Genomic DNA, 18,690 nt, shown 5'->3' with positions numbered 1-18,690 from the left:
TTCCAAACCCAGGACAAACAAGAGTTGTACAAACAGAAGCAATCACACTATTGCACATACCAGGAGCAGGCAGATAATAAAATCCAGCAGATATCTAAATAAGTCCAGAGAGGAAGAAAGCGGGGGTGGAGATCTTCCATGAAACCCAGAGAACTAACTGAGAGGAGAGCATACATCTGTGAAGGGAGGTCCAAAATGTGGACCACGTCTTTGTCCTTTGCTACCAATGACTCCAAGTGACCCCATGTGACAGAGTAGAAGTGGCCTTAGGGTTTTCTAGGCTGTAGTCCTTAAGATGAAGATTTGGCCACGTCTGTCTCTTGTGCAGGCACTTACAGGGGTTTGAACTGTCAACCTTTTAGTCATCAGCAGAGCGCTTTAACTGTCGCCAGGGCACCAGTCAGACAAAGAATGCTTACTAAAGCTGCTTTGGGAGACGAAGAACGACTAGCCAGGAACGGTCCCTTACATTACCTAAGGCCGGAAGGTCCCCGAGCAAAGGGCTATACCACTGCCTCAGGGGTGGCTCTGCTCAAGCACATAAAAGGAGACCCAGTTTCTCTCTCATAGTTGCCAGTGAACTGTTTTCTGCTTCTTCTATTCTAGTGCATGATGATTAATGCAATAGGCTTTTATTATAGCGGTCCCCAAGTACTTCAACATACCCGTTCAGATTGCTATATGGGGGGAAATCAAACTCTTCAAAATTGCTAGTTGTACAGAAATAAACACATATAGAGGTTACACTACTTTAGGCCTAGCATCCATGCCTCTAATAGTTCCAGACCTGTCATTTCCTTAATAATCTCCAATTTTTGAGTGAGTATATTTTTGAATGCAAAAATTTTCTCCACCTCTATTCAGACATGCAAGTTTGTGTTTGAGCCTGAGAACAATTTACCAGGGGGAAAAAAACAAAGACTCTCGAAACATAGAGCAGATCTGGATGATTTATGTTATAAAGCCAAGAACATCATTGCCCACCCTGGCAAATTTATATATTTTATACAGTTACAAAATAAGAATTTTAAAAGTTTGATAAAAGGCATAATAAAAAAGAAAATGATTAAATTTTTTTTCTTTTTAGTGTGGCAGCAGATGGAGTCTAGGGGAAAGGCGGGGCACATTTATCAAAAGTAGGAATAAAAAAAAGCCCAAGGCGGGTTCCTGGAATTTTTAGTTTATAAAGAACAAACTTAGCCCTGACTCCTTAAAAACGTTATGCAACACCAAGCACAGAATCTAGATGCTATTTACTGTAGAACACCCCACCCAGCTTTCACAAGGTTATGCCAAGTTGCAGCAAAAACCCTAATGAAAATAAAGAATCTGTTTTTTAAATAGAGTTAAAATATAACGCAGCAACAAAATAGGTGGAGAGCAAAGTACTTCCCGCCCTTCCTTTACATTTTTCTCTCCGCTCCACATTCAGCCCGCCGCCGAAGCAGCATTTCGGAGTTGAGGGTGAAATTTCATCCCTGGTTTACTGGGTGGGGACTTTCACTGTAAGGGTCTTCAGAAGCAGCGTCACGTGCGGCGGTGCTCACCGTACACCACCTTGGCAGAAACCAAGCACGGAGTTTGTGCATCTCAATTTCCCTGCTCTTCTGATTTAACTTCACCGCAGCGCTGACAACTGGGGAGCCGCTCTGTGGAGAGCTCGGTTTTCCCAGGAGGTGACTGGGCAAGCCTGCACCGTGAGCTGAGCCACAGAAGGGCAGGCTGACCCTCCCAGGGCCCAATAGCACCATGTGTCCTGCTTGCTCCCCCCTCCGAGGAGGAAGCGTGAATGCGAACTGCATCCAACTGTCCAGATGACCAAACCACTCCGGCATCTCTGATCACCCACCTCCACGCTAGCGGCGGTTTGCCTTGGACAGAAAATCTGATTTAATCTATTGGCGGAGCTGAAGGAGAACAACAGGAGCCACCTTTACTGGCGGCTTCATTTTAGAACATCAAGTGGTACTGCATTCATGAAACGGTACCAAAACGACATTAGAGACGCCATCTGGTCCAACTTAAAACCAACATGAAAAAAACCACGCCCGTGTTGAAAGTGCAAAGCCAGCTGTGGTGTCTGGTTACTTAAGGTCCGTGTTCTAGATATTGTCACTGACACAGATGCCAAGTTGGGGAACAGAAGAGAGGCCTAAATGACTCAGGTTATCTGATCCGCAGCAAGAAGCTTGTTAATTGTCGGCTATCCTGTTTAGACATTGTGGCTTCGGTGAGTTCTACAAGTGATTGTTTTGTTGTTAGCTTGAAATCCGTGATCCTACCCAATGTCTGACAATCTGAAATTGCCTTGGTTGAAGGTAGGGAGCTGAAGCAATGTTTTGTTTGGAGCGGATAGCTTGCTTACTTATATATACATATATCGATTTGGGTTGAAATTTTCCGTGTATCAGGGCGGCATGGTAAGCGGAAAAGCACAAGCAATGCCGACTAGGCAGCCAGATCTGATTAGCAGCCGTGGGGCTCTGGCCTCCAAGGGCCATGGAGCCACCGGCACCTGGAAGCAGCTGCCTTCCCGCACTCTCTTCTTCTAGTGCTGACAACTGCACGGATAACGGAACTGCCTCTCTCACAGAGAAGACTCAGGCTGAGCCTCACGCCACGCCGACTCCTAGACACGCCAGATGGCGACCCAAGAGAAGCGGCAATCATGTTCCACTGCACTGTTAGCGTGAGCATGCAATAGCAGGCACGCCCCTCGGAAAAGAAGAAATGTCCTGCCTCCAGAAAGTGGAGGAAATAATCCCCGGAAAAGCCAACTCCCTGCGATGTCAGCCTGGGCTCCTACAGTACCATCTTAACTTCAAGCAACCAAGGAGAGGTGACACAGCCAACCAACAAATGCACACGGAGCAAAGCACTTCCCTGCTACCTCCGACCGTGTCTCCTGGTTCCAACAGAGGTTCTTGTTATCCAAGTCCAAAACCTAGGAGTCAACTGAGTTTTGCAAATCTGTGACTCTGCCCATCCTATTAAATCACCAAGCCCTTTCAGGACTACCTCTGAACTTCTCTTGAATTCATCTACTTCAGCCCGTCACTTTTATCATCCTTGGAAGCAAGGCTAGAGTTGCTTTATTCTTGCCAACTGGTCTGTCTCTCCCTCCCTCCTTAGCCACTCCATTTCCACATGGCAGTCAGAGGGAAACACAAGGTGATCATATTTGCCCCTCCATGTTTCCCACTAGTTGTAGGATGAAGACTTGATAATTGAGTTCATAGATTTAAACAGCCGGGGCTGTGTAGTTTACACCCTGCTCTAGTCTAGATTAGTGTTTCTCAATGTGTAGTCCACAAACCTGGAACATTCAAATTCAGGAGACTTAAGTTCCACCCAGAATCTTGGAAAACAAGCTGCTGGGATGCTGTAGTTTTAAATAAATATCTCAGTAAATTTGTACACTAAAATTTGAAAACCATTGTTAAATATTTAAGAAAATTAGATTCAACCTCAATTCTACCCGTCTGGTCAAGACAACTTCTCTGAATGTTTCTATGCTCACTTTTCATGTAGAAGCAACAGCAAGTGCCGTCCTTACGTCTTCAGGTGACTACCAAGGCAAAGACAAGAAAAGGCAGTGTCTGCGCTGGAAAACGCTACATGGGAGGGAGTGACGGTGATGTTTCTGTTGTTAATAAGAACATCGGCCTTGGTAAAAATGCTAGTCTTTTAATCTGGAGAATGGAGTCATTGGAAATTTCTATGTGCAGATTACATTGGAAGTGGGAAATACATGGGGACTTCAAAGAGTTCAGGGAAAATGGAATTAAATCACAAAAATAAAATTTAACTTTATTTCTCAACATAATCTCCATCAAGTTCAAAACACTTTTGCCACTGATGACACCAGCCAGTTACTCCACTCTATCCCTAAATAATTAAAGGTCCTGGGAATTTAACAATGTGTGATAGCATAAAAGTTTTATATAAAGATTAAGTGTACATTCAGAAAGCATCCCAAGTCAGTGCTGCCCAACCCCTTAAGTCCAACATTAGCCCACAAGTCCAACACCAGTCTTCAAAGTGCTCATCAATCTCATGAAGCACGCACAATGACGCTGACTGCAGGAAGAAAGCCGAATCAGTGAGGATGTAATAATCTCAGCACTGGCAGGGGTCTCCACACAGCTGCTCCAGCACCCAGGACTGCATCGGGGTAGGTCCATGTAGCTTCTCCTCAGGAATGTCTTATAGGAAGTGAGCCTTGCCAGCTGAAGCAGGGAACTGGCTAAGGCAGCTGTATCCTGGTTTGACCATCAAAGAGCAACAGACCCAAGAACTAGAAAGGGGAGGCTCACTGAACCATTTATCTCTCTGCCCTTCAGTTAATCCCACATGTGTTTATCGGCCAGGTTGGCACAATAAACCATAACTATTTCGCAATGTAAATGCAGTCTTTTTTTAAAATAGGATCAACTGAAGACAAACAGAATCTCTTTAAAGATTAGGAAGCAAAAATGTTGGGAGAATTGTATTCATGATTGTAAGGAGGATGCTAATGATTTTTCCCCCCCAAATCTGCAAAATTGTCCTTGGTTAATTGTTTAGGCTAGCTTCTCTACAAGAACAAAGGTGGTGGTGGTGGGTGAGAGAGAGAGAGAGAGAGAGAGAGAGAGAGAGAGAGAAATATGCTGGAGACTTTTCCAGACTCATGTAAGCAGCTGAGGCTGGGCACAGAAAAAACCACAGGCTGATGAAGGCAGAAGCAGATGTATCCAAGGTCAGTGGGCAATATGACCTTCCCAGGGTCATTGGCTCAAGTCTAAAGATCTGGTCAAGGGGTCCATATAGAAAAGAATGTTTGGAAACTGGTTGTGGTAGCAAATTTACAATTCTGCTGGACATGAGTGAACTATGGGATGATTTGATATATGTATTAATTCCAAGGAGGGAGGGGAAAAAAGATGAGCCGATACCAAGGGCTCAAGTAAAAAGAAAATGTTTTGGAAATGATGACGGCAACATATGTACAGATATGCTTGATATGATTGATGTATGGATAGTTATGAGTCCCCAATAAAGTGCTTTATTCAAATACAAAGAAACTGGTCTGAGACAGATGCAAGATCCAGACACAACAAGAAAAGGAAAGCCTTCCAGCAGAGTCTACTTAAATAGAAGCAGACCACACTTCAAGGAAACTTCCCGCCAGTGGCACTCGGCACAGTCTTATAACTGCTTAGCTGTTCGTAGCAGAAACCATAATGGAGCTGATTATACTGTGTTAGGTCAAATTCTGGGGCCTTACCAGGCCCTAACTGTCAAACCACTGAGAATTCTGGCCCAGCAAAGTTGACATAAAACCTACTTATCACAGTGAATAAGGGGAATGTGTAGACACATTGTCATGGAGAAGGACTCTTTGGTGAAGCTTTCCTGGGCATTTATTTTCTGCTGTAGTTTTGACAACTTTCTCAAAACACTCTCATAATAAGCAGATGCTATCACCCTTATGCCAAACAAAATGCCTTCAGCATCCCCAAACACTATCGTCATGATCTTTGCTCTTGGCTGGTCTGCTCGTGTTTTGACTGGACCACTTCCACGTTTTTAGCCTTGTCTTTAGGATTATGGTGTTAATACCATGTTTCATCTCCAGTTACATTTCTTCCAAGAAATGCTTCAAGATCTCCAGCCAACTTGTTTAATCTACTGAAAGTGGGGCTCTCTCCGCCCCCGCTTGTTCCTTTCTGCAGCTGCTCTGGGGTAAAATAGTTTTGAAGCCCATACATCATAAAGTTCACTCAACTTTAATTTTTCAGTCAGAAAAATGTAAGCTGAACTGGCTGAGATGTTTATGGTGTTGCTTATTGTTTCTGCTGCTAATTGTGGTTCTCTTCAATTGGGGCATAAACAAGATCGTTTCCTCCCAAACTGATATAAATGGCTTGCTATGCGCTTCATCTTCAACACTGCCCTGACCCTTCTTACAAGGAGGTATTCAGCAGTAAATTGATGATTTCTTGAAGGCATTGTCCACATAACTTTTTGGTTAAGTATCAATGATTTTACTATTCTTCCATCCAAGTTAAACAATAAACTTGATGTTTGTTCTTGATTCAATTGTAATAGAATTCACATTACTTTCTCTGATAAGATGTTTTTCACACTGGTGTCTGTCTTATCCACTACAGTGCCTCAAACTAGCTCTGGCTCAGACATGTTACAAGTTAGTGTAAGTTTATTTTGGTGCAGAAAAAAAAAAAGATGAAACTCATGTACATTTTCGATGAACTTTCTAAAGAATTCTCTCCTATAGCATTCAAGAATATAAAACAGCATCAAAAATACCTGGAAATGCCACACCTACATGAGGACCTTTGGTCATATCTGACTAGATGGCCTTTATCAAGTCATGGTTGCTGTTAGATGCTGTCAAGTCAGTTCCAACTCATAGCAACCTTCTGTATGACTGAACAAAACATGGCCAACTTCTGAATCATCCTCACAATGTTTGCTGTGTTTGAGCTCCTGGTGGGAACCACTGTGTCAAACTAGTTCAATCAAGGATGTGTTAGTCTGGGTAGACTAGAGAAACAAATCCATGGACACACATATGTGCATAAGGAAGAGGTTTACATACAAGAGCAATTGTACATTAAGAAAATATCTCAACCCAGTCTAGTCTAAGGCCATAAGTCTGATATTAGCCCATATGTCCGAAACCAATCAAGAAAGTCCTCTTCAGACTCACAAAACACATGCAATGAAGCCAAAAGCATGATGATCAAAAGTCAGTGGGTAGAAAGTCTTTGGGTCCAGTGGCGTTGTATGCATCTCAGCGCTAGCAGCAGTCTCTCTGTGGCTCTTCCGGCCTCAGAGGTCTGGTTGCGTCCATGTGGCTTGTGCGGCTCAGGGCACTAGGGTAGTTCCACGTGTCTTGTCAGCTGCAATGTCTCCCAGGGAGTGGCAGAGAAAGAATTGTCTCCCACCTCCAAGGAGGAAGTACCAGATTTCCCAGAATTCTCAGGAGAAGGTATGCCTACTCAGAGGCCTCATTGGCTATGATCTAATTGACAAGCTAGACTCCACTCCTACACTCTTAATTCTCAAATTGAAAAACGATTATATATCTACCACAAAGGATTTCCTGTTTTGCTGACTCTCTACCAGGAACTGACTCCTCCCGATAAGGTCTGCAGTACCTGAGAAGAAGTCTCACCACCGTTGCTTCCAAGCAGCATTCTGTCTTCCTTTCTACCAACACAAATTTCTTCATTCTTCTGGAAATCCACAGAATATTCAGTAGTCGTCACCAACACCACAATTCAAATGAATCAATTCTTCTGTCATCCTTATTCATTGTTCAGTGTTTGCATCCCTATGAGGTGATTGAAAATACCATGGCTTGGATCAGGTGCAACTTAGTCTGCAAGGTGACTTAATTCCTTTCTAACATTTTACAAGGTCTTTTTCAGTAGACTTGGTCAATGCAATACACCTCTTTTGACGTCCTGACTGCTGTTTCCATAAGCACTGATTATGGATCCTTATAAAATCAAACCGCTGACAAGTTCAAGTTCTCCTGTTTATCATGAAGCTCTTTATTGGTCCAGCTGTGAGGAATTTTGTTTTGTGTTGAGGTGTAATCCAAACTGAAGGTTGCTGTCTTTGCTCGGCATCAGTACAGGTTTTAGGTCTTGGTTATCAGCAAAGATGTGTCACCTATGTGTCACAGATTAAGAGTCTTCCTCTAATCCCAATACCCCTATCACGATATAGTTCAGCTTCTTGGACTATAAGCATCACATATAGATTGAGCCAAGTATGGTAAAAAGCTGCTAGCCTGACACACACTTTTCCTAGTTTTATGCCACATTATCCCTTTGTTCTGTTTGAATGCCTGCCCCGTGGTCCATTACAAATTCCCCGGGAAATATATAAGTGATGTGGAATTCCCTTTATTAGGAATTTATTGTTTGTTATGATCCCTTGATCAAATGCTTTCACACAGTCAATACAAGATAAACATATATTTGATACAATCTGCTCTTAGCCAAGATTCATCTGATATCAGGAAGATATATTGTTCAATTAACTTAATTTAATTAGTGGGTCGGAGCCAGGTCAGCTAAATGCCCAGCTGGTGAGCATCCCCACTAAGAAGCACACTCTCTTCCAAGAAGGTAAAACAAGTGCAAGCCTGGCTCTGGAAGCAGTGTAGTGTATGCCATGTAGTGGTAATGCCAGGGTATTGGTGAACGCTTCACACACTTGTGATGATCTGGATTTCTCACAGCCAGCTAGGCAATTCATAGTGACCCTATAGGACAGGGTACAACTGTTTCTGAGACTATAGCTCTTTAAGGGGTAGAACACCCTGTCTTTCTCCCACGGAGCAGCTGAGAGGTTTAAACTACTAACCTTGAAGTGAGCAGCCCAATGCATAACCAATGTACAACTGAAGCAGCTGACGGTTCCTGTTTGCTCTTCGGGGTTACCTAATGTAAGTTAGTTCACATGAGTAACAGCTATTTCTTCGCATTTTGAGTCACAGCCCATGAGCAAATGGAGTCCCAGAAGCTGTACTCTATCCGTGTGATTGTCGACTTTTCTCTGAGTGCCTTCCAAACCGCCGGGCTGATCTTCTGGCATAACAATGTTCTCCTGCTAGTCGTGAAGTTTCCAGTAGCTGACAACTTTCTCCTGCTGTTCACAAGGCTTTCGGTACTCGTTCCTCAGAAGTGGACAGCCCATTCCCTTCTCCTGGGCAGTTCTCCGCATGCAAGCTCTGTTGAGACATGCTCACCTGGGACAAAACACTGGTGACACAGCTTCCAACAGCACAGCCACACACAAGCCACCACAGTCCAGCAAACTGGCAGACACGTGGTGACCCTACGCTACTAGCACCTCGTTCGCTAACACGGAAACGCATTGCTAAGTGGGGTGGTAGACACAGGTGGAAAGGTCAGGAGCTGCAGCGCGTATTGGCAGGGAGACAGTGATCCACAGCAGGGTGACAGCAGTGAACCACCATGTCCTTCTGAGAGCTTTCCCGACCACCCAGCACCCGACCACTTGCCTCAACATGATTACTTAAATGTAGAGCGCAAGGAAACCACGCGAAACAGATGTTCTTTTTTAAATCAACACATAGAAAAGGACACACTAGCTCACCAGTCAAACTATGCTTATAGGTCCAGCCCCACCTCAGGGGCTAGACGTCTTTGGCCACAGGAATCAAGTGATTTCCTCACAGCGAAAAAACGACTGGTCTGGAACGGACTATATCTCACTGAAGTCTTCTCGCTGAGAACGTGACCTTGTTTGGAAATGGGCCTTTGGAGACACAAGGATTACTAGGTAACACAACACCATACTATTCCAATTCAATATTAGTGTCCTTTGATGAGAAGAGACACAGAGAGGGCAACAAGAAAGACGGCTATGGGGAAATGACACTATTGATAGAGGTGCTAAGGAAAGCTTAGGGCTCCCAGCACCTGGGAGCGGTAACAAAGCATCGTCACCTAGGCTCTAGGTCCTAGAGCCTTCTGGTAGATAGATGACAGCCCGGCTGACCGACTGAATTCAGACTTGTAGCCACCAGAACAGTGAGTCACTAAGTGTCTGTCCTGATGAACCCAAAGCACCAAGCCCCTTGCCGTGGGTCCGTCCCACTCAGTGACCCGTTCTCCTGCAGATGGCTGCTGGGCTCACACCACTGTCTGGTCAGCAGCAAGCACGTATTCACTGTGCTACCAGGGCCCATTCTAGTCTTTGTAGCTACTCCATGTGCAGGACTTTGTTAGCGCCACTCTGGGAAACCAACACGGGGATGTATACGAACTCACACTTGCTGAGATCGAGGGGAACATTTGTACAACGATGAACTAGAATTTGCAGAGAATGGCTTTGCAAGAGAGAACTCACTAACCCATCCCCGTCATGTACATGAGACACACACACACACACACACACACACACACACACGCCAGGCATAGAGTGACTGAAGCAAACCTGAGCAACCTTCTGAGGTACTTGGTACGGGAGGTGGGGTGGGGGGAGGAGACAGACCAGTGTGCTCTCTCTACTTGGGTTTGGGGTCCCGAGAACCACCAGCACTTGTCAGCTGTCTCTCTGGCTGCTTGCTCTGCTTCCTCACCAGGTGACAGGCAGTAGCATGCACATCTCCCAGAGACAAGGCCAAGCATCTGCTTTCAGAGCCTGGGCGCTAGCCTGGGAGCTGGGGCCTGTGCTTCTGAGCCCTGCCTATAGCATAAGGGCGGAGCATGCCTGACAAAGCAGGAGCCTGAAATACAGGAGATTAAACGCACTTCCATCTTTCAGAAGCTCCCTGTGTCCGGAAGCATATACAGGCAGCAAAGTGTTGAAGCTATCTGTATTCAGAGAAGCTCTCCAAGGACGTCATCAAAGCATTGGAAGCCAAGGGAAGTGACCCAGTGGTACACAGCAAAACTCTCCTTTCCTAGGCATTCAAGGAAAGCCCATTGCTGTCCCTTTTGTTTTAAATCCGGACCTAGAAAAGGACAAAAGAGCCAGGCCAGGACCACAATGAACCACAATGACCATGTTAATCTAGGAAACGTTTAGCAGTTGCATTTGGTTACAAAGGTCAAATCATCCCATGCAGGAAGGACACTGTTGGATGTTTGCATTTACTGTTAGGGAATCACGGAGCCTGGTGGGTGCAGAGCTTATGTGCTCAGCTGTTAACCAAAAGGTCGGTGGTTCAAACCTACCAGCCTCTTGGGCAAATAAAGATAAGGCAGTTTGCCGTTTCACAACCTTTGCACCCCTCTGGGGTCATTCTCCTTTGCCTTTGAGGGTCACTGTGAGTCAGCAACAACTCAATGGCAATGTTGGTCTTTTTGAAATTACGGACTCTAATCCAATTCCAGGGAATGTCCTATAGGTTGCAGCTGGAGAGATCTCCAGTAACCACTGAGCCATCTCTTCCTTGTTTCTGACTTCTCCGTATTTCGTAGAAGGTCTTGAAGCTTCTCTGAGTGGTTTTACAGTTGACTCGATTCACATGACGGATGCTTGCTTCGAAGGAGATGCGATCGTCCTCCGGGCTATAGTTAACATCTCATTCGGGTTAAAAGTTAGACTGTGTTCTGTAAAGTCACTCTGAGGCACTTGTCTCAAGAGGGTGGTTGTAATTATTCCTCAGCAGAATGAGTACCGCCTTTTTACTGTGTGCCAATGTTGTGTGTAAACAACAAAACCCATAAAACTCACCTTCTAGTCTCCACGTGAGTTACTGAAATAGATTGAGAGTTACACAGAATTGAAAACAGGGCATTCAAAAACCGTAACGTGTTCTTACACACAAAGGCAGATATAGGCATCTTGTTTTAGGTTACCACAGGTGCAGCAAAGTGAAGGAGACGAAATGGGATGCTGGATTCTACATAGCATAAGGATACCATTCGAAGGTATAAAAGTGAGGCACCCATTCAAATAAGCTTCTTACACAGAGTAGTGTCTGAGAATGATACCAATAACATTTGTTGAATGTGGCCCCCCCATTGTGTCCACCCATGTGCTGTGCACCCCAGGACCGTGCTTCCACCCCCTCCGCGGAGCGCTCTGGTATGGACGGGGACACAAGGAGGAAAGCCGAGACATCGAGGGACCCACAGGTGACATGTCTGGTGACAAGGAACTGAAAGGGAAGTCCTTGGCAAATTTCCCTCACGACCCAGATTTTAAACATGCCAAACCGATCCCCCTAAGAATAATGACTAGAGAAGCAAAAAGGGGTCATCAAATCCCCAAAGGCCTGGCTTGTCATCTTGACCAATGATTATCACATATAACTAAATGATAACTAAATGTTAACATAAAGATTGAAACACCACTAGAACCACACCTAAGGAGGAAACTAGGCAGTTGCCTATTTGGTTAGTAGTCCTCCTTTGGCATCTTAATAGTAATTGGAGGGGTAAGAAGAGGAGAGCCACAGGGCCTGACTAGCCCAGAAATGTCCACATCTGCAGTTGAGCCTGGGTGGGGAAGCAGGTGTCCTTAGACTCTATGCACATCAGAACAAATGTCTTGCATCAGAAGCACCCATGAAGCTTTAAATAGCCTGATGCCCGCTCCATCAAATCTCTAAAGGTTGGGCCCATGTTCGCCCCAACAAGCCAAGTTAAGCAATATCATCATACATCAGCATAGTGATTATCTAGGAGTAGGAGGTTAGGGAGGGAAGGTTATAAAGGGAAGAAGGCCACAGGGGGGAACCTCTTTTTTTTAAAGCTCCCCAGATTCCAATAAGCAGTCATGTTGAGACCTAGTGCCTGAGAACTCTACCAGGCCTCAGCTGAAATGGTTCTATGGTGAGATGCTGTTGTATCAGATTGAATTGTGTCCCCCCAAAACACGGGTTGTCAATTCTAATCCCAATAACTGCATGAAAAACTGGAATGAAGACCTTTGGCTACACAAGAGGGTAAAAGAATCAAGCGCCATACCAACACAAGGCAGAGATCAGACATGCCTCCACTCTCCAGCTTCCTTTACCTTAACCATGTGTTCCTTCGGCCTCTGCCCTGCTGGGACAGGTGTGGCAAAGGACCTTTAGTGGTAATAAATGTGCAAACGGCCCAGTACTGCAAGCCAGCCTCCTGCGCGAAGGCACTCAGCTTTAAGCACTTATGTGCGCTAGCTCTGTGGCTCAGGAAGGCCCACCGTTCCCCCTCTGCTGCCTCTTCCAATGGCTCTCCTTTCTTGGTGGTAGGGACTCTCTGTTCCTGCTTCTGAAATGGCTCACTTCATACCCAGTGGGAGGGCAAAACTGACCAATCCCACATACCTGATTCTGCATGGTCTCGCCCAAGCACTTGGTGGGCATTAAAGACTTCCAAGGAAAGTCACACCAAGTAATTTCTCTTTCCTCCACTGTAGGGATAGCCCCATTTGGGGTTTCTTTGCCACGTTACTGAGTGTTTTAGTGTGAGATGTGTCCTTAAACCAGCTCTTGGGGGTTTCAGCAGGAAGCACAATGAGGGAAGACGGACGTGTACCATAACAAGATTACCAACAAGCCAAGGAAAGGGCTACAGCATCACGGACCTTTCCCTGGAGTTAAGAAAGGGAAAGAAATCTTCCTCCTTAGCCGACATCCTAAGTGCTGACTTCCAGCTCCCTAAACAGTGAGGAAATAAATTTGTAAATGCCATCCACCTGCGGTGTTTTTTTTCTGTTATAGCAGCAAGCGCTAACTGAGACAGACGGGTGCTGACCACAGCACACCTACTCCACTCCGGAGGAGCAAACGAATGTGGGAAATCTTGAGACGGGGCACACACCTAGAGTCCAAGTTCCCATTTTGACCATCCTCACACTTCATTGATCTTGGGCAATTATTTGTTCTCGGGGGCCTCAACCCCCTTTCAAATATGAAGAAGTTCAGTCACACTCTGTAGGGCCTCGTTTAGTTCAATGGTTTCTACATATGAGTACAGGATCATTATTTATGAGTATTTGTAGTAAAATCTGAGTTCACAACTCAGCCCAAACCACCCTTTTTGCACCCAATCCAATTCCAGTTTCACGTACTGACTTGCAAGCTTCTGAAAAGCTACACCCACCAGTAAAAACTGAGTGAACTCCGCATATGTCAGGTGTCGTTTTCGCTCTTTTCCAAAATGTAGCTGCACAAATTCTGAATCCCAGTTAAACGGAATATGCTGATGAATTGTGGTCTGTCCAAAAACTTGTTTAACATCCTCTGGAGAAAAAACAAACAAAAAAGAGTCAATTAAAACAAAGGCAAGTCAGGTTCTTTCTTATGAAAATCTGTTACTAAATAAATACTGATTCTTACAAAGATTTATAGAGATTATAAAATAACACACAGAGGGGATAAAACCATAGCCAAAATTAAAGTTGGAAACGTCACAGAATCGGTCAAGATTTCAAAGTTAATAAGCCCACCACAACAAAATGGGAAGGAGGAGTATAGGATAGGGGCAGGGATCCAGAATTATTAAAAAAAACAACACACGTCCTAAAAGGCACTAGGAAACTACAACAAATATGATAGCATGTTTCATTTCAGTGTATATTCAAAAAATATACACCGACATTTTGGGGGCACAAGGGAGAAAAATCAAATTTCAATGACAATATACACACAGACACACACACATATAATATTATAAAACCAAATCAACTCAACCTACTGCCTCTAGCTGATGCCAATTCCTAGTAACCTGGGCCGAGTAGAACGGCTCCACGGGAGCTCCAAGGCTGTGAGTCTTTCCTGAATTCAACTGTCGCCTCATCCCCACCTGGAGCAGGTGGCCTTGAACAGCTGACCAGTCAATAGGCCAATGACAAAGTCACAGTCACCAGGGCTCGTTAATAGTGTGATACATGTGTTAAATATAGTCCTTTACCAAGTTATTAACAATCTAGACTTCTGAGAGGAGGCTTCGAAAATCATTTGGACAAAAGTGCAAAGGCCATCGTCAACATCCCTAATCTTCCATCTGAGGGCTTCGAAGTCTAACACTTCATCCACGCCCCGCCGGAAGACAGGGAGATGGGGGGGGGGGGGCAGCGGCCAAGGCTCTATGCACTGCACCCGGGGTTTTAAGGTTCCCCAATTGCTCAAATAATACCATTTTGAGATGGGCTGTTGAATGTACTTATAGGTCACCTCTTCGTACTCTCTACCAAAAGCCAGTGGGAAAGGTCGGAGAGAGGGAAGGAGAGAAGATCAACCAAAACACAACCTTTCTGACAGCTCATTTTAAAATATACTAGTCTCTTTTTCCCCCAAAATGTGTTTAGAAGATGAAGGAGTTTTCCTGCCTTTCACAGCTTTATAAATAGATCTACCAAATCTAAGTTTATGAGCAAAACACCTGACATTTCCCTCATCTTTTGTTTCTACTAAAATTAGAAAAAAAATAAGTCTTTAGACTGCCAACGGGTGCCCAAATTCTTGGCACATGGTTCCAACATTCCCCCCAATTTCCTATTTCCATTCCCTTTACACCCACAAAGTTTTTATTCCAGACTTTTAACTTTTCCAGAGGTTTCAGTCTCGCCATGAAGAAGCCACAGCTGCCATCTGCAGAAGGTGGGTGTGTGTCCGCAGAGAGAGAGCAGGGAAAATCAGAAGTGGGCTAAGCAATCACAATGTTATAAAAGGTGGCAGAAAACCCCAGGCTGACCCTGAAGGGGACAATGAAAGTCTTAAAGTGCGATCCACAGTTTCCTTGAATTTACTGTCTTCTCGCTGTCAGGAAAAGAGACAGGACTTAGGCAAACGTGACTCAAGGATTAGGACCCAGAGGAATAACAAAGGACTGATGGCGAGCCTGATGGAGGGTCCATGAAGGGCTGAGGAGGCGATGCTGTGGGTGGTCTTCTGGTTCAAGTTTCAGAGGGGCAAGGGCAGAGCTCTGATGCACACAGCTTCGGCTCAATAATAACAGCAGCAAACATTTCTGGAACACGTAAGCTCTGCTAGGAACTAGCTACTCCTGCCAAAAGTACTGCCTCGGCCATTCACAGGAGCCGGTCTACCCTGTGCTATGGGACAGCTGCGAGTCCACATTGCCTCGACGGCAACAAGTTTGTTTCTTTTGGTTTGACTGCATGCTGAGTTTATTCTAATGGCTCTCTGTAAGTCCTAGCCTTTTGGCTGCTTATTTCAGAGCATTCATAACTGAGTAAGGGCTTTCAATCAGATAAGCACCATTTCGCAGGCCAACAACTAATTTAAGCCTGGGAGGGGGGTTGAAATTATATCAGCAAAGAACTAGGACGTATGCAAATCTGTAGCTGTCGAGTCCGTGTGGACACACTCGGACCTTACAGGGCAGAGCCCTAGTCTTTGATCTTTCCGGGCCTGGGGCGCCCATATCCTTGTGAGGAGCGGCTGCTCGGAGTTCTGTGCACCGCCGAGCAGTCAGGTGGTTAGCCCTTACATCACCAGGGTGCCCCAGGCCACGGCTTTCATATTCCAGCGCAACGTCCTATTCAAAGGACTTTCAATCGTTCCTGGAAAAATTCCATTATCTTTTCACTCCATTCCCCCAGGACCTTTTTGAAGCCTTCAAGTATATATGACACTTACCAGTTTGCTTAGCTCACACACTATTCCCGAGACAGAAAACACATTAGAATGCTCAACTCTTACAGAGATGAATAATCATTTATTATTTCAGATTGTGGCATACCAATTATGTTTGCATAGTCAGCGTTTCCATACCTACTTACACTGACCATGTTATTTAAAACAAGACTTCACCAAATAAGCTCAAGGATCTTTTGAATATATTTTGTGGGGCTCTGCTTTCTCCACAAATATTTATAGTTTAAAAAGCCCACTGAAAAAATTTCAAACACCATAGAAAAGTAATTACAAAGTGGCAGTTGTTTCTCTCCTAAAGATAACCTCAAAAAGTCCACCAAGGTCCCCTAAGAGATTTCCCGACACATAAAGCAAGGCTGTGCTGAGAGCTGGTGCTCTGAGCCACTGGGACACGCAGCCGTGTCTTAGACAATGGCGCTAGCACGCCTACCTGTGCTTGCACATGAGTTCACACGTTCGCTGTCACTTCCCATGCCATGCCTTGCTCACTGTCTATGTGTGACCAGTCCAACCCATGTTGTCTAGGGGTTAACTAGTAACCCTACTCTCACTTTGGTCAACGGTCAGCCATGTGCAGACAGGCCTGAGGAGAGCTCTTAGAACTAAAGAACTAAGCAACGTGAGGGAAGTCACCGACACTTTTGTACAGCCACAATGAGCCGCCCGAAACTAAGCAAACAACTAAGCAACCAAACAATTCTACTGCATTCGCATCAAAAGGAATATTTAGGGATAAAATTAACAAAATAAATTTTTAAAAACTATACTCTGAAAACTACAAAACATTGCTGAGAGAAATGAAAGAGCTAAAGCATTTTAATTTCTTGTTGGAGTGACAGAAATGGCCTAAAACTGACTGCATAATTCTGAGTATACAAAAAAAAATCACTAAATTTTACACACTTTAAATGAATGAGTGATAAGCTATGAAATTGTTCTCAATAAAAATTTTCCTACAAGCTGAAATAGTGCACCCAAGAAGACAGACACATGACCCACAGGTATAGAAAAAGATGCTCGATGCCATTGGTCACAAGGGAAATGCACACCAATACTGCAGTGAGATACCATTTCACCACCGGGATGGCTGTGGTCAGAGAAACAAAAACCAAGTGCTGGCAAAGATGCAGATAAACTGAACCCCCATTCAGTGTCATTGCCAAATAGAGTTACTATGGAAAAGTTTGACAGTTCCTCAAGAAGTTAAACACATAAACCATAGGACCCAGCAACTTCATTCTTAGGTATCTATCTCAAACAGATATTTATAAATCAATGCAGAACTGCCAAAAGGTGGACACAACCTAAATGCTCACCAAGAGGTAAGTGGATAAATGAATTGTGGTTTATATGCACAATGGACTATTATTCACAAAAAATAGAAATGAGGTTCTCATACATAGATGAAACTTGAAAACATTATGCTCGGTGAAACAGTTCAGACACAAAAGAAGAGAAATTATATGATCCAACTTATACTAAATATCTAGAATAGGCAAAAGTACAGAGACCAAACTTCCCAGCGGCTACCTGGAGCAGGGGGGAGTGGGGAAGGGCACAGAACTTCTGTGAAGGTCCATGGGAACATTTAGAAAGGAAGAGTGGCAGTGATTGCGTAACATGAAGAATGTCATTAGTGCCACCGGATTTCATGTGTTAAACATGTTAAAATCATGGTTTAAAAATATTTACCACCATTTAAAATAAATCAAAACGGCAAAGGCCATCCCATCTGTCTCTTACTAATGAATGGCAACAGGTACTACTTACTAAGACTCAATTCTCTTAGTCTGTAAAATGGGAATACAGTATCTCGGTTGTCTAGAGTTAATTGTGCGTAGCAAAGTGTTGTGAACATAGTAGGTTACTGATGAAATGGTAATGCACCAAAATTAAATTCTTAGTGATTATTTGGGTACAAAATATTAATGGATGATATAAAAATAATAATCAAGCATAGCTCACTTAGAATTATCAGTTTATAGATTTCTCAAAAAGCATTAGCTTTCATCAAATGTTTAAAATCCACCCTTCCCTTAGCTCACATGCCAAAATTCTGAATGAAGTGATCAAAAGCCAAGTAATTTCCTATTATGTTTCTGAAAGTATGAAATTAAGAAAGATTAAGAACCTCCACTCTTAACGCTGAAGATCTTTCAGATACTAGAAATATTTAATTGGCAAATTACTTGCACATGCCATTAAGTGGTTAGGCTGAATTTGTTTTTACCAATTCTATGGGCTCTTACTCCTTAACCTCCACCATGCTATAATCTGAAATCAGCAACGTCTTCACTTATGCAAATTTTAACCTGGTACGTTTTTGTTTCCACACAGAATAACTAAATTAATGTACTTTAAATTTCTAGAAGATTCACTTTTTGAAGCTCCACATAAATGAAAATGAGTTTCCCATTAAAATAAAAAAGATTCATCAAGCCATATTATTTGAAACACTGAACCATAATCTCTCACAGATTCTAAAAAGTCCACTAATACAATAAACACGAAGGGGATGTGCTGTTACACATGAGCACAGCTCCTCCCAGAGGAGCCCAGGGCGGGGCTGCTGGCTGGCGGCTGGTGGC

General features: G+C 44.0%; 1 protein-coding gene across 1 annotated transcript in view; it reads right to left on the bottom strand.

Annotated features, from left to right (window-relative positions):
* SLC25A13 (solute carrier family 25 member 13) overlaps nt 1-18,690 on the bottom strand; it is a 199,801-nt gene that overhangs the window by 85,002 nt on the left and 96,109 nt on the right. Inside the window, exon 5 of the mRNA XM_075558386.1 lies at nt 13,584-13,723. Coding sequence (XP_075414501.1) covers nt 13,584-13,723 — 140 coding nt within the window. The remainder of the gene's footprint in view (nt 1-13,583; nt 13,724-18,690) is intronic.

This window comes from Tenrec ecaudatus, chromosome 9, assembly GCF_050624435.1.
Source record: "Tenrec ecaudatus isolate mTenEca1 chromosome 9, mTenEca1.hap1, whole genome shotgun sequence".
Lineage (NCBI taxonomy): Eukaryota > Metazoa > Chordata > Mammalia > Afrosoricida > Tenrecidae > Tenrec > Tenrec ecaudatus.
This window is presented reverse-complemented; position numbering and strand designations above follow the sequence as displayed.